The 15582-nt window shown below is 46.0% G+C and overlaps 1 protein-coding gene across 1 annotated transcript; it reads right to left on the minus strand.

The window, feature by feature from the left end:
- Nucleotides 1-1497: 1497 nt before the first annotated feature.
- On the minus strand, nucleotides 1498-10465 carry PMPCA (peptidase, mitochondrial processing subunit alpha). Its single transcript, XM_081897076.1, has 13 exons — nucleotides 10344-10465; nucleotides 8698-8900; nucleotides 8253-8332; nucleotides 7744-7826; nucleotides 7055-7149; nucleotides 5531-5631; nucleotides 4537-4800; nucleotides 4294-4386; nucleotides 4078-4196; nucleotides 3779-3869; nucleotides 3372-3434; nucleotides 3005-3149; nucleotides 1498-2021 (listed from the first exon to the last, which is right to left on the minus strand). The coding sequence occupies exons 1-13, from the start codon at nucleotides 10388-10390 to the stop codon at nucleotides 1852-1854; spliced, it is 1554 nt and encodes a 517-aa protein (XP_081753202.1). The 5' UTR covers nucleotides 10391-10465; the 3' UTR covers nucleotides 1498-1851.
- Between the last annotated feature and the right edge of the window lie 5117 nt (nucleotides 10466-15582).

The following is a 15582-nucleotide window of genomic DNA, read 5'->3' on the forward strand; positions in this document are numbered from 1 at the left end:
TTTGTGGCAAGACCAAATTTTGACTTGTCAACAGGTGCAAAGCAGGGCCGCAGGCATGTTGGAGTTTTGGGTTTACCCTTCCACCATTTGGTTGCTTGTTACTGCTCTGGACTGCATTTTTGTCCATAATTTAATAAACCAAGAGCTGGATTTCTAAAAACTTATTTCAAATGTGTCAAGCTTTCCTTCTTCTTCAGCTGCAGTTTGCATTGTTGATTCACCATCAAACATCCTCACAAAGCAAACAGAAGGCATTCCATCAGGTTAGGATAAGCTTTCAGTCATTTAAAAAAGGCAGGACCCCACCCCTAAATGTTGTGACATGTTAAACTCTGCTCAGAGTAAATAATGCAAAAGGAAATTAATATGATTCCATGTTAGAGTAGGAGCTTGTGTCTTTAATAGGTTGAATTTTGTGCCTCGTGGCAAATCTCACACCTATAAATGCCCCAAAGATGCAGGAATCTCCCCTGTTCATCACTGTTGTGCACAAATGGATTTGGGATAGGGGGACATCTTTCTGGTAGTGACTGGTTTGAGTTGCCCCTCTTTCACAGAAGTTAAAACTTGGCTTCCATGTGGCAGGGGCCACCAATTTGAATGTCTTTTAAAAATTAAGAGTCCTGATGTGCCTCTGTGGATCTACCAGTCACTATCAGCCATGATGGCAGTGTACTGCCTCCGTTTTCAGTCACTTCCTGCCTCTGAAAACCGTTTTCCAGAAACCACAGGAGGGGAGAATGTTGTTGTACTCAGGTCCTGTTTGTAGGGTTCCCATCGGGGCATCTGCTTGACCACTGTGAGAATTGGATGCTGGACTACATAATCCATTGGCTTGATCCAGCAAGGCTCTTTCGTTCATGATGGGGCATTGCAAGCATACGTGAAGCTACCACTGGCTAAGCTGCTGTAACTCTATAGAGGCAGAGAAAAAGGCTGGCCATGGGTAAGTGGGCAGTAGGAGAGGAAAAGAATCCCATTCTTCAGATAGCCCAAATATTCGCCTGAGGCTTCCAGTCACTGTTAAGCACTTTACTCTTCCTGCGTAAGTGAAAGACCATAATAGTGGCATATACTTCTACACAAGTACTGTAATAAGAATGTACTTCTACACCACTCTGTTTGTTACCCAGCTGAGGGACCACCTCTTAAGTAAAACATAGAACCAAGGAAATGAAGGACATCTGTGCCACCTTGTTAGATAGGGAACCTCACACAGAAATCAAATCTTTCCCTTTGTGCAATCTAGCTAAGAGGTTAAAAGCAATTAATAGTGAAATATTGAAACGTTACAATCAAAAATATACACCTTGGGTCTCTAATTTTTATATCAGTATATTCCTGTGGCCAAGCAAGTATCAGTATGTAATCACAACACGTGACCTGTTATATTAATTTATTTGTGTTCTTTACTACCATGGAGTGGAACAGGTCTTTGTCGCTGGGCTGCAGGCACCTGATTTAGGACAAAAAATCAACACAAACAGAAACTTTGAGAATAATAATAATAATAATTTTATTGTCTAAACCCTGCCCATCTGGCTGGGTTGCCCCAGCCACTCTTGGGTGGCTTGCAACACATATAAAATCAAATCAGCAGGCTGTAGTTTCGTGGGCAGCTCTTTCCACTGTCTTTTCACTGGTGCATGTTTTGCAGTTCGTTTAGGAAACTTAAAAAGAAGCTGTTTCCAGAGACAAAGGTGCTTGAGTTGACAGGCCCAGAGTGCTCTTTTCAAAGTTACGAAGGTGCCCGGAGAACCTTCACAAAGCTTCCTCTCCTGGGCTCACACACACGGGAGCTGCTTTGGCAGGGAAACCACAAATCTCGACAAGTGGATCCAAGAGGGCTTGTTAACGGAAGAGCCGATACATCCTTGGAAGCCGCCCATCCTTGCTGGAAAGGGCTGCCTGGATGTGTTCATAACTGGGCAGCTCAGTCAAGTCCCCCAGGCAGGCTACAGCCGGCTTGTTCCTCAGCATCTTTGTCACCACCCTCTTGATGTCGCTAGCATTCACTTTGCCTATAGAAGGGGAACAAAACTATCAGGCATGGCTTCAAGGGACATTCAGAACCAATACAAAGCAAAGCCACATTGCCACTGTTTCTGCTTATGCAAATTTAGTTTTTAAAATTTGGTGCTGAGTACATGTAGGTATTGGCTATTGGACTGTAATGGTGAACTGTAAGAACAACAGGCAAATGCTTCCAGCCCAAGGGTCGCACCTTCCAAAGGCACTGAGTAGGGATAGAGCAACAGATGCGAATGTTATTCTGTTAAGATGGGAGGCAACATTCCAGTTGTGTAAAAGCCAAAGGTGTCTTTTCACCCATACATGTCTCTAGCCTCCACCCAGCCAAAGCAAGAAACATCAGCACAGCTAAAGGACACGTTCCAAGCAGGCAAAGGCACCCAACATGGTGCAGAGCACACCCTCTGGAAAGTCATGAAGGCTGGATCGTGAGGCCCAGAGGGATGCATTCAGCCTCAGAGCCGGAGGCTCCTCACCCCACTATTAGCAGGAGATGAGTTTGGGATGACTAGCACAAAAATGGAAATCTAAGCCAGGAAGGAGGTGCAGTAGGAGCAATGGAGATCAAGGGGCCAGCAAACAGCAGTCATGTGGCCCAGAGAAAGAAAGAAGTGGCTAGAGAAATGAGAGGGATCTAAAACTGCATTAGGAGCCAGAGCTTTGTGTGTGTGCCCAGGAGTGTCAAAGTGATGTGGGCACAATGAAGCTGGTCTTGGTAAGAGCCCCAAATAAAACTGATGGTTACAAAAATATATACTCCCTCAGAAGAACATGAGAAGCTGCCCTCTAGCTGCATATTGTCTACACTGACTGGCAGCAGCTCTCCAGGGTTTCAGGCAGAGGGCATTCCCAGCCCAACCTGGAGATGCTGCTGGGGACTGAATCTGATATGTTCTGCATGCCAAGCAGGTGCTCTGAGCTATGAGGCCCAGAAAAAGAAGAGACCCTAGAAAAGCCAGTCAAGTTTACTTACCAATCAAGACACAGAGCTCATGGGGCAGCTTCCTCATGCCAGTTGCCAACACCTGCCTTCCGACATCCTCAAAAATAACTGGCCGAGACTCCAGGTTCATCATCAGCATGGACTGCAATTGAGTCTTTGCTCGCTCAAGTTCAACCTGGAAGAAGAGACCGAGGACAAACGCAACCTATGTTTCAGGCTTTTGTTTCATGTGCTCCATGGGGAAGGAGGGAGCAGGGTCAGTGACCAAAGGCACCAGAAAGCCATGAGCAGCACAAACCTCCCCAGGAGCTCCTCCCAGGTACCCAGATGAGAATTTGCTGCTGCTGCTCTGTTTAAGAACAGCAGGTAAATTCTAGGAATATGGGGAACAGCTAACCTCTCCAACTGCTCCTGCCATTAAAATGAATTCCCGGGTGATTATTTCCACCATTTCTCGAACCTGGAAACAAATAATGAAGTAAGTAGATGAAAAGCAGCAATGAAGGTGGCTGTCAAGTGGGGACAGGAAGGATGGAAGGAAGGCAACTGTATAAAATGCTGATCACCAATGAGTTCTTCCTGGAACCCACAAAAGATGAAGAGTATCACCCAATCTTGCCCAACTGAGAGCAGTAGGATTCCAGGGCTGCCTGCATGTCAGCCTGGAAAGCTTTTAGCTGTGGTTGTAAATGCATCCCCACACTGCAGTTACCACTGATCAGCTCATGAGGTGGCCAGAGAAGATGCCCAAGACTGGACACCAAGTGGTCTGTGATGTGAAATCAGTCCAGGAAAGCAACCCACCTGTCTGGGGTCTGCACTGGCATGGATGCACAGGAGGCCTGTGTCTTCGTAGCTGTGGTGGTAGGCTGTGGCATTGTACATCCAGTGATGCCTGGAAAGCGGAAAAGCTAAGGTGAACTGCCACAGGCAACAATTATTGCTGGCTCCTCCACCCTCATCTTACTCTTCCCCTCCGCTCAAAACCTCCCGTGTACAAATGCGCAATTCATCCCCATTGCAGAAGCACAAGTCTGGGATCTCAGACAAGGAGGTCTTGTGAGGGGATCTGTCACATTGCCCCTTGAGCAGAAGAGACTCACCGGTTGAGCACGTTGAGGTACAGCCGGGTGAACATGCCTTTGCCTGGTCCTCCAGCAGAAAAAGACCCACCTCCTCCCATCATCATGTTCAGGACGGCAAAGGGGATAAAGTCTTCCTCCTAGAAGGTGGGGGAGGAAAGGCAGTGGGTGGCTGAGAGTTCGGCGTAAAGGATGTCAAGTGCAAGCAGAGGCTTCAGGGGGTGGGGAGGTCCTTACCAGAAATGAACAGGTTTCCAGCCCAATCATGATGTGGGTCAACTCTGGGATAGGGGTGGGCCCCAAACTCACATCTGACATGTCTTTCTCCAGCTGCAGAGGGAGAAAATAATCAGAAAAAGAAAACAGATGCTCACCGCAGACTGTGGCTTCTTCCAATACGAAGCTTGCGCCACCAATTCCACCTGGAAGCACTTCTTTAAGCATCCATTGGCTAGCAGGAGTGGATTTTCTCTGGCTTACCTTGAGGATCCCTCCTGTGTACTGGGCGACAGACCTGTCCACTGCTGCAGCCGTACTGCTCCCCCACACAGGCTCAGCTCCAAGGAAATACTTCCGGGCGCAGTCCACCAGCTGGTCGTGCTCGATCCCAACGCCAGCCAATACCATCCTATTGGGTGTGTAGTAATTCCGCATGTATGAATGGAGAACCTTCCTGTCAATTTTGTCTATGTTTTCAGCCGGGCAGAATCTGTTCAATCCTACCGTGTTTTCACTGAAAGCTGCCTATTGGGAGAAAAAACGGATGGAGAGGCTCTTTTTTGGGGGGAGGGGGAAGTGATTCACAAATTCATTTGCATTCCCTTGCCTTATAAGAGATGAGTCCCAAAGAGTCTAATTAGCAAGAGATTAAAGGTAAAGGTACCCCTGCCCGTACGGGCCAGTCTTGACAGACTCTGGGGTTGTGCGCCCATCTCACTTAAGAGGCCAGGGGCCAGCGCTGTCCGGAGACACTTCCGGGTCACATGGCCAGTGTGACATCGCTGCTCTGGCGAGCCAGAGCTGCACACGGAACCTAGCAAGAGATTACCACTGGCCTAAATATGTTTATCAGGCAAGACAATAAAAGTTTTTGCCTTCAGCAGAAATTCAACTCTTGTGAACATAGAGCACCAGCAACAAAACCAGTGGCTTAATCACAACAAGATGGAGATCCTCAAAGTGAACTGTTCTTGTGTCCAGGAATTAGGGAGGTAGCCTATCCTAGAACAGGTACACAGTCTGGGAAGACTCTCAGAACCAGCACCGGGCAGCTGTTCTGGTAATGCCCCTATTTGGCCCACTGACAGTGTCGTCCCAAAGAGCACCCTCATAGTCAGTTCAAGAGATAAGCGGTCTCTTAGCTACTGCTCTTTTTCCTAAGCTGTGCAGCTGAGGGATTCTCAAGCATCACATACAGAGCGCTCAATTTCAATCTCAAGAACATGTTCCTGGAACAGATTCAAACAGGACCTACTGCATGAATCATCTCTGTAAGCAGTGGCTCTGGATCAGGCCTCATGTTCAGGTCCTCCAACTCAAAGCGGACCGCCATGCGTGTCATCTCAATTTCCTCATCTGTTCCAAGAGAAAAAAGCATCCTAAGAACATACGAAGAGCCATGCAGGGTCAGACCTGTGGCCCATATAGTCAAGCATCTGGTCCTCACAGTGGCCAATGAGGTGCCTCCATGGGAAAGCCGCAAGCAGGGTCTGAGCACAAGAGGGTCCTTGAATGCAGCTCACAGAACCAAACTCAAAGCAAGGCCAAGAATGTCACTCCTTGATCTTTTGGTCAGTGTACAACATCACATTTACTGAAGCTGCATTTACAACGGCACATTCGCATGCCATTCTCATGTGGAAGGAAAGTCCTGCCTGAACCGCAATATGGTCCTCAAAACAGAGCCAAGCCTCTGAGTTGCCAACAAATAAATTTCAGAGGACATGCATTTATGCCCCCATGCTACTCTTCATAGAATCATAGAGTTGGAAGAGACCACAAGGGCCATCGAGTCCAACCCCCTGCCAAGCAGGAAACACCATCCTGACATATGGTTGTCAAGCCTCTGCTTAAAGACCTCCAAAGAAGGAGACTAAACCACACTCCTTGGCAGCAAATTCCACTGTCAAACAGCTCTTACTGTCAGGAAGTTCTTCCTAATGTTTAGGTGGAATCTTCTTTCTTGTAGTTTAGATCCATTGCTCCGTGTCCGCTTCTCTGGAGCAGCAGAAAACAACCTTTCTCCCTCCTCTATGTGACATCCTTTTATATATTTGAACATGGCTATCATATCACCCCTTAACCTCCTCTTCTCCAGGCTAAACATGCCCAGCTCCCTTAGCCGTTCCTCATAGGGCATCGTTTCCAGGCCTTTGACCATTTTGGTTGCCCTCCTTTGGACACGTTCCAGTTTGTCAGTGTCCTTCTTGAACTGTGGTGCCCAGAACTGGACACAGTACTTCAGGTGAGGTCTGACCAGAGCAGAATACAGTGGCACTATTACTTCCCTTGATCTAGATGCTATACTCCTATTGATGCAGCCTAGAATTGCATTGGCTTTTTTAGCTGCCGCGTCACACTGTTGGCTCATGTCAAGTTTGTGCTCAACCAAGACTCCTAGATCCTTTTCACATGTACTGCTCTCAAGCCAGGTGTCACCCATCTTGTATTTGTGCCTCTCATTTTTTTTGCCCAAGTGCAATGCTTTACATTTCTCCCTGTTAAAATTCATCTTGTTTGTTTTGGCCCAGTTCTCTAATCTGTCAAGGTCGTTTTGAAGTGTGATCCTGTCCTCTGGGGTGTTAGCCACCCCTCCCAGTTTGGTGTCATCTGCAAATTTGATCAGGATGATCTTCTCCTGCCCTGAATCCCCATATTCATGCTATCTGCTGCAGCAACCATAGCCCCTGTTATGTCTTTATCTGTGGAAACAGGGGCTCCCCAAGCCAGGGTTTCAGTCCTCTCTCTCGCTACAGTCTCAATATTTGTACTGCCTCACCTGATAATCTGGGCTGTAGCACCACATCAGACAGCAGACTGACAACAGTATCCAGGCCTTTGGCATCGGCTGAAACGGCGTACATGGTGGTGTCCCTGCAAAGGTGGATGAATTTGCGTTGATGAGCAGTTTAGGACATTCAGCCTCAGTGAAGTCATGGCCCTGAGACACCTCCTACATTGCTGTGATTCTGCTGAGGCCCTTTCTAAAACTATTTGAAAAAGCAGTCTTAACTGCATGTGAAGAAATGTGCACCAGACTTAAGAAACCCTGGAAAGCTACTACAAGTCAGAACAGTTTTGTTATTTATTTACTGCATTTCTATCCCAACTTTTCTCCAAGGAGCACAAAGTGACCCACATTGTTCCTTCCTCATTTAATACAGGTTAGGTTAAGAGAGGCAGCGACTGTCCCACAGTCACCCAGTGAGCTTCATGGTTAAGTGGGGATTTGAACCCTGGTCTCCCAGGTGATAATCTAACCACAACACAACACAGGCTCTAATCTGAACCCTAAAAAGGATTAATATAAGAGCCTGGCGTGAAAGTAGGTCCAACAGTAAAAGGCCTATTTTAGAGGTCCATATATTATTTAGCTTTTTAAAAGAGTGAATAAAATACAAATTCGATAGATGCCCATTTGTTTCCTGATCATTTTGTCTTCAGCAGAGGATGCTTAGATTGACATACCTTGACGCCTGACAATCACAGATGCCGCCATGCTTCTCCAAAGTGAGGAGGATTTCGTCCTTACTGCCAAACTGAGCTGTAGACTGAAAGCACAACAGAAAAAGCAAGGAAGGATGTCAGCATAAACCATGTTCTAGCCATGGGTGACCATGGCTGTAGCCTAAGAGAGGGGGGGGTTCTCTCAGAGACTTATAGGATTCACAGGACATGGGGAGGAGGCTGGATATGAAAAAGGTGAGGGGAATTATAGGGCACATACATGCTACCAAATAACAGTAGTAAGGATCATAGGTTATTACGATAATTGCTGCTGCTGTTGCATCACTTATTAAATTTATATACCGCTCTTCATCAAGAGACCGCAAGACAGTTTATAATAATATGTTCAGTGTGATACCTAACATTAGTCATAGTCTGATTGGGTCCACTGACTTTAATGGATGTTGGTCTCCCATAATTGCAAAGAGTAAGTTCAAGTACATATGACTATCACTCATCACTTTACTTACAGAAAAAGCAAGCTTTTCAAGAAAGTGTGAAATGCCACCAGTATGTTTTGCTTCATATCTTGAGCCTGAATTTATAAGGACTGAAAAAAGGGCAGAAGAGAGAGAAGAAAAGAGAATCAGTTTGTTTACCCTCCAAAAGTAGTGTGGACGCTCAGATCTTCCTGCGCGTGGGATTGGGAACCCAGTCAGGAGGCATGTCAGGAGGAAAGGCTCAAAAGCCTCTTCACAAATATGACCCCCACCCCAAAACATAAGGCTCTTTGCCAAAGCAAAATTATTCCCATCCCTTTAGATTGGAAAACCAGGATGGGTTTGCTGGTGGGAAGAAAGCAGAGAATAGTCTGCTTTTCCCATCCTGGACCACACAAAATGTGTCACATAATATACCCAAGCAGATAAATCTGGTACCAGGAAAGCTGCATAGCTGCAACTGAAATCAACTTACTCCCAACTGTACAGAATTGTCCAAATTTGTTCTGGGAAGCCACCTGCATCCCGTTCTCCAGGGTGGTCACTTTGGTTTCAAAGCCCTCTTGGCCATCAACAGTGGCAAAGACTGGCTTTGGCACTCCAGGCAGAGGAGCTGTCAGAGGGATGTTGGGATAGCTGCCCCCACTGCTGTATTTCCGGTAGGCAACTAGGCCAAACCTACAGAAGAATAAACAAGAATTTACATTGATTTAGAAATAGTTTCAGCAACTATAGGTTGCATTCATTTGCTAGATCTACTCAGACCCATTGAAAAATAATGAACATGGTATAATGTAGAGCTATTCAATTCAATGGGTTTGAGCAGACTTAGTTGGATTTTAATTGCTTTACTTTTATATACTGCAGGTTTATATATGACACGTGCTTCGTTTGTAAGAACGGCGGGATACAAACAAAATAAATTAACAGTAATATATATACATATACACACACACACACACACACACCAGACTTACATGAAGATATCAATGCAGTCCATAGGAGCCAAATACTAGGGAGTGAGGTCCCTTCACCCCCCCCAAAATAAAATATTAGAGGGCACCAACTTCCCCAAGTTGATGTACACTGCCATTTGATCTTGTGATCAATTATGTGGGGTGGGGCTTACCTGGGCCCCCCAATATTTTATTCAAGTTGGTGCCTCTGATGCAGCCACAACATAGCTGTCAACTTGCAGATTTGAAAATAAGGGACCAGCAGCTTCAAAAATAAGGGATCAGCAGCCCAAATACAGTAAGGGATTTTGCTATTGTAAAGAGTTACATACATTGGTAGGATTGACAGATGCTGTCAATCTGGTATGAGGCAGTTGCGGCGCTGAAGCGCCACCCTTCTGCATCCCTCCCCATCCCCTCCTCTTCCTCCGCTGCCACCTCTGGGCTCGTGGGCGGCGTGGGCAACAGTCTCTCTCCCTCCCCCCCCCCCGGCAGGGAACAGCCGATGGAACTCCTTGCGCCAGGATGACAGCGCCAGCACGCGCTCTCTCTCATCGCGGAGGACCCCGAGCCACTGCTTCCCTCCCGAGCCGGGCGAGCATGAAACTCAGGAAATTTAAGGGACATCATCAATAAGGGACAGCAGCGGGACACGGCGCTGGGATTAGGGGAGTTTCCCGCCAAATAAGGGACGGTTGGCAGCTATGAGCCACAACCTTCCTGGTTCCTGCTAGGAGACCTTGTTCAAACCACTTAGCATGACCTACATCACAGGGGTGTAGTGAGGATAAAATTGGAAGTGGCAGGGGTGGAATGCGGGTGCTGGGGGACGCAGCCACTGCCTAGAGCTCACCACGGGGAAAGCGGTGCATAAACGATGCTTGCCGTTATATTGGGTTAATACAGCGTGGAGGGAGGTCTGTGCTGCACCCACCGGGAGCTCCTGCCCTCCCCGCGAGTTCCACAAAAATGGTTTCTCTCCCTCAGGGAAAGGGGTCGCCTCTTGGCGCGCTCTCTCTCTCTCTCAGGAGGGGAGAATCTCGTGGGCAGGAAGCGTCTCCCCATCGCCCCCACTGAGTGACAAGCTGAGGGGGGCGGGGCTCACTGCTAACGTTTCGCCCCCAAATAACGCCCCCCACCCTCGCCGAGTCCGCTCCAGCCTCACCTCCGCGCGGAGCCCCAGGCACCCCGACCGACCACCTTGGCCGCCATTTTTGCTTCCCTTTACGGCGGGGGCGGATAGGTGCCAGTAACAAGGCACGCGAGGTGAGCGCGGATTGGCCAGTTGAGGAGGGCAGCGTGGATTGGCCGGCGGCCGCCTTTACGGGGCGGAGCTTACGTCAGCTGCTGCAAAAGTGAGAGAGAAGATAGGAGGGCGAGAGTAAAGAGGAAAGGCGAATAAGGTTCCCGCTTAACACTTCCAAATCTCAATGGACCCCTAGCCCTAAGAGGTTTGACGGGCAGATTCTTCGTGCCTCCTCCGCCCTACGGTTTTTTTTGTGCACGCTGAGGGGGCACTGTGCTTCAGAGCCTTGCTTTTTGATCCCCTACAGCCTCTATGGCTTGCGTGGCGTAGAACTCCTCTGCTCTCGCTTTGCGGTGGCGCCCAAAGACCCGCCTCTCTCCTGGACGCGAAGCGTATTGGCCTCCTATATCCCCACCCACCACAAGAGTTCTGGGAATTGTAGTTTGCTGTTGAGGAGTGCCCTTCACTGAGGGGCAATAAGTTTCCTGGCTCCATATTCGGGGAGGAAATCACACGCGCAGGCGTGTGCCAGGGGCAGCAGTAGCTATCCAAAGATTTTGGGCAGATGTCTCTTCAGCCTTACCTGTAGAGATGCCGCTGGGAATTGAACTGGAACGCCTTCTGCAAGGCAGCCAGGTGCTCTGCCACTGAGCCATGAATAAGGACACAATGGGTTCTGGTTGCACTAAGAAGCCAGTTGCTCATTGCTTGCTTGCACGGACATGGCTAGATCCGTAAGAGCCTTGGGGCACAGGTCCATGGCATAAGTTTGCATTGCAAAGTTGAGAGAAATCCACATGGGCGTGGCCAGGATTTATTTATGGGGGCGCAGAACCGAGTTATGTGCAACACAATTGGTCAGTTAGTTAAACATTTTTATTTATTTACTTTGTTTACGGGGCAACTACGCCTCCCTGGCTACGCCACACTCAGAGCCACACACTCAGGGCCTAGTAGAAAGGACCAGGAGTGTGTGTTCTATCCACCTGGGCAACCACTTCACAACACCTCTGGTGCCACACGCCCACCTTTCCAGTTCTCCATCACTGAAAAAGATCTGGAGGCTGGGGTGTGGGCAATTATAAGCAGATCCTTCCATGGAGATTAACGGTTTCTGACTTTTCAATGGTTTTTATTGTGTAGTGCTATATTTTTATTGATGTAAACTGCTTTGATATATTTTTATCTTTATTCAACATTTTTAATTTTATTGAAGAAATTTTAACATAGTCAAACATTCAAATTACATTTTACAATTTCAATTAACACTCCCCCCCCAACTTCCCATTACTTCCCTTCCTGGTTTATAGCATATCTGTTTCTTCTGCTCATAATTTTATATTCCTTGTATATTAAAATTAAGGTTGTATCATTTGTCTATTCTTCTCATTTTTACCACACAATTATAATTTCGGGGACGCAGGTGGCGCTGTGGGTTAAAGCCTCAGCGCCTAGGACTTGCCGATCGAAAGGTCGGCGGTTCGAATCCCTGCGGCGGGGTGCGCTCCCGCTGCTCGGTCCCAGCGCCTGCCAACCTAGCAGTTCGAAAGCACCTCCGGGTGCAAGTAGATAAATAGGGACTGCTTACCAGCGGGAAGGTAAACGGCGTTTCCGTGTGCGGCTCTGGCTCGCCAGAGCAGCGATGTCACGCTGGCCACGTGACCCGGAAGTGTCTTCGGACAGCGCTGGCCCTTGGCCTCTTAAGCGAGATGGGCGCACAACCCCAGAGTCTGCCAAGACTGGCCCGTACGGGCAGGGGTACCTTTACCTTTTACCTTTTATAATTTCTGTTTGTATTTGTCCATTGTAAGTGTATTATTTGAATCCTGACAGTGAGTTCATTTCAGTGTATTGTTTCTGTATATACATCATAAAATATTCCCAATCTTTTTTAAAGTCGTTATTGTCCTTATCTTTGAGTCTCTCAGTTAGCTTCACTTTTTCTGCGTATTCCCTCAACTTTTCGTGCCAATGTTCATTCGTTGGTATTTCGTCGCTTTTCCATCTTTTTGTTGTTGTTGTTCAATAAATTTATTTCATCTGTCTGTAAACAAAGTGTTTAATAGTTATGGTATTTTTTGAAATGCATATGAAATCAGATGAGCTAGACTGTATCCCAGATGTAACAAAGTGCAGGGAAATAAATGGACAAATCAGCAACAAGAATTTGTTTTTAAGTCTGTACATTATCCACAAAGGCCCAAACAACAGAAGCAAATACTAGTGTCCCTAAAGTAGTGGCATTCAGAAGAAATCTTTCTTGTCAGTTAAATCCATCTCACAAAAGCAACAGTTCCTTTTTTTAAAACATTGGTATGGCACAGAATACATTAAAAATTCATCACAAGACAGCCAACTTAGTTATTCCAACCAAGACCATCTTCCATTTTCTCTTTTGTATGCAGAGTTCTGCAGTTCTCTTTTAAATGGACATACAAGTTAGTACTGTGCTCAAACTGACAATTTGGTTACACGTGTTTCGGATGACTAGTGCAAAAGGCAGTTCACTCCACAATTTCTGCAGCAAGGGCATAACAGGCCAAATGAAGATTAGATTTGAAATGGTATCCATTTGGACCGTTTTATCTTACAACTACCAACCTTCAAAACATACACTGACATCAAAGCAGCAAATCTTATTTCTCAGTTGATGACCTGACAAACTGATCTCAGACTAGGCTATAGGTGTATAGCTGGAGGTGGTAGTTTGTTGACAATGACAATGCAGTTTCATATAAAAACCCAAACTGCAAATCAAATTGGTCCTATGAAAAAATGAAACCGGACACACTCCAGGTGGTTTACACTGGGATATCTAAAATCCATGATGGCAGCCTTTTTACATTTCAGAGCAGGAGCTGGCAGAAACAAAAACAAAATTACGTGTCTGAGCTATTGCAGTGATGGAATGTCCCTGGGGATTCATTCAAGAAGGGAAGGGAGAAGAGTATTCCAAGTTTCCAAGTTTATTGCGGCAAAAGCCAGTGACACTAAACACCACAAGATCAAACAAAAAGAAATCAACAACAACATCAGGAAAAAAAAGATTACACAAGGGAACTTCGCAGTGTGCCATTCAACAGAAGAGATTTACGCTTCCTGATTACTAAAGTGCAAAATTTGGCCACCTCATATGATATTGAGCTTGAGGAATCTTCCAGAAGGTATTTTCGTAGAATTTTGGGGGAGGATTCCAAATAATGTTGTAGGGGTATAAATTTTGATAAAAGCGGCAAAATAAGTTGAACTCGTTCTTCACTATAAAATTCGCAAAATAGAAGGATGTGTGTGACAGATTCTACCTTATTAGACATACAGAGGCAGAGATGCGCATGCATTGGTACCCGCATGAATTTGCCGTACAGCACTGCTGAGGGCATTGTCTCAAAGCGGGCTCTAGAGAAAGCCCATCTATAAGCTTCGTTAGTGATGTTAGTTAAGTAAGGGGCAGCTGCAAAATTAGGCCAAGCTTTTAAACATCTATATGTCTCCGGGAGTAGGGCGTCTGTTGTAATTCAACATCGTAAAGTCTCTGAGTGATAATTGCTTTTGCCTTGTCCAGAGTTCCAATAAGAAGATTTTCAGGGCCAATTTGTTTGATCTTGTTAGTTATTTGCATAAGCCAAGGAGGATAGGGAACTGCAGCCAGGAAGCAAGGTAACAGTCCCTTAGGATTGTAATGGATTTTCAGCCAGAGGGATATTGCTTGCTCCCAGACTTTTAATTCCACTCTGGGCAGTCCTGCCTCTTGCCTTAAGACTGCATTAGGTGTACACTTTGGGGTAGCAAATAATGATCTTAAGAATTTTGATTGTACTGTTTCAAGGGTCTTAAGGTTGGCAGAGGGGCTAATTTGAGAGCCATAGAGGAGTTGGGCTAAAGATTTTGCCTGAAAAACCTTTAGGGCCATCGGGAGGAAGCCAGCTCCTTTCCTTCTGAATAATCTAAGGATGGCATTTGCACTTCTTCCTGCTGATATAGCTGATGTGGTCAGGTGTGTTGACAATTTGGCATTATAAGAGAAAGTAATGCCTAGTCTGTTCAATGGCTAGTCTGTTCAATGGCGTTTCCCTTTACGCTCCAATTATCTTTCCTGCAGTTAAAATGTACAATTTTGGTTTTGGCAAAGTTAATTGTTAACAGTTCAGTGTTACATTGGTCACTAAACTTTCCTAAGGCACATTTCAGACCCACTTTGGTTTGAGAGAGAAGAACAGCGTCATCCGCATACATTAAAACTGGTACTTTTCTGCCGTTAGAGAACACGGGGGAGGTGGGTTTCGATTTCACGGCAACATGTGACCAGGGAGTTAACATAGATGTTAAATAAAAATGGGGCTAATAGGCATCCTTGTCTAACTCCTCTTTGGACTGGGATTTCTCTAGAGAGTCTGCCGTCCTGTGCGAGTCTTATCTGGAGGGTATTGTTCTCATGAAGCTTAATCATCAGAAGTAATAACCTTCTGTTAATACCCATATTGGCCAATTTGGCCCAGAGCCTACTCCTGGATACAGAATCAAATGCTGCCTTTAGGTCCACAAAGGCCGCATACAATGACTTTTTCCAATGTTTCACATACTTATAGACAAAATAATCTAACACTAAGCAGTGATCAATGGTGGAACGTCCAGATGTAAACCCTGCTTGTTCAATTTCTAGCAAATCATTATGATCTAACCATTCACATAATTTTAGGCATAGATGTTTTGTATAAAGTTTGCAGATCACATTCAGAAGACTAATTGGTCTATAATTAGATGGGTCAGAGGGGTTGCCCTTTTTAAATATAGGAACAATTATAGCCAGTCCCCAATCTTTAGGGATTTCAGTTGTCTTATCTATATATGAAAATAGATTTGCAAGAACCGGGGCCCACCAGTTTATTTGCGCTTTCAGAAGTTCAGAGACAATGAAATCACTTCCTGAGGCTTTGCCAGATTTCATTTGTAGAATTAACGAAGTGATTTCAGTTTCAGATGTTGGGGGCCATGGTGTATCATTATCTAAGGGGATGTTAAGCAGCGCAGAAGGTTGATGTTCCCTAAACAGCACTTTATAGTGCTCTTCCCATGAGTTTGCAGGGATTATTGTGCCCTTGTTAGGAGCTTTGGTTTGACTGGAGGTAATTTTCCAGAAGTTGGTATTGTCTTTTTCTAT

This window comes from Podarcis melisellensis, assembly GCF_964234715.1.
Source record: "Podarcis melisellensis genome assembly, chromosome: Z".
Taxonomy (NCBI): Eukaryota; Metazoa; Chordata; class Lepidosauria; order Squamata; family Lacertidae; genus Podarcis; species Podarcis melisellensis.

Bases quoted from the DNA above. Each gene is read 5' to 3' on its own strand.
- PMPCA (XM_081897076.1), bottom strand. From the start codon at position 10,390: ATGGCGGCCAAGGTGGTCGGTCGGGGTGCCTGGGGCTCCGCGCGGAG. The intron at 8,901-10,343 runs GTGAGGCTGGAG...ATTCTTCTGTAG, and splicing joins GCCTGGGGCTCCGCGCGGAG to GTTTGGCCTAGTTGCCTACC. The intron at 8,333-8,697 runs GTAAGTTGATTT...CCCTTTTTTCAG, and splicing joins ACAATTCTGTACAGTTGGGA to TCCTTATAAATTCAGGCTCA.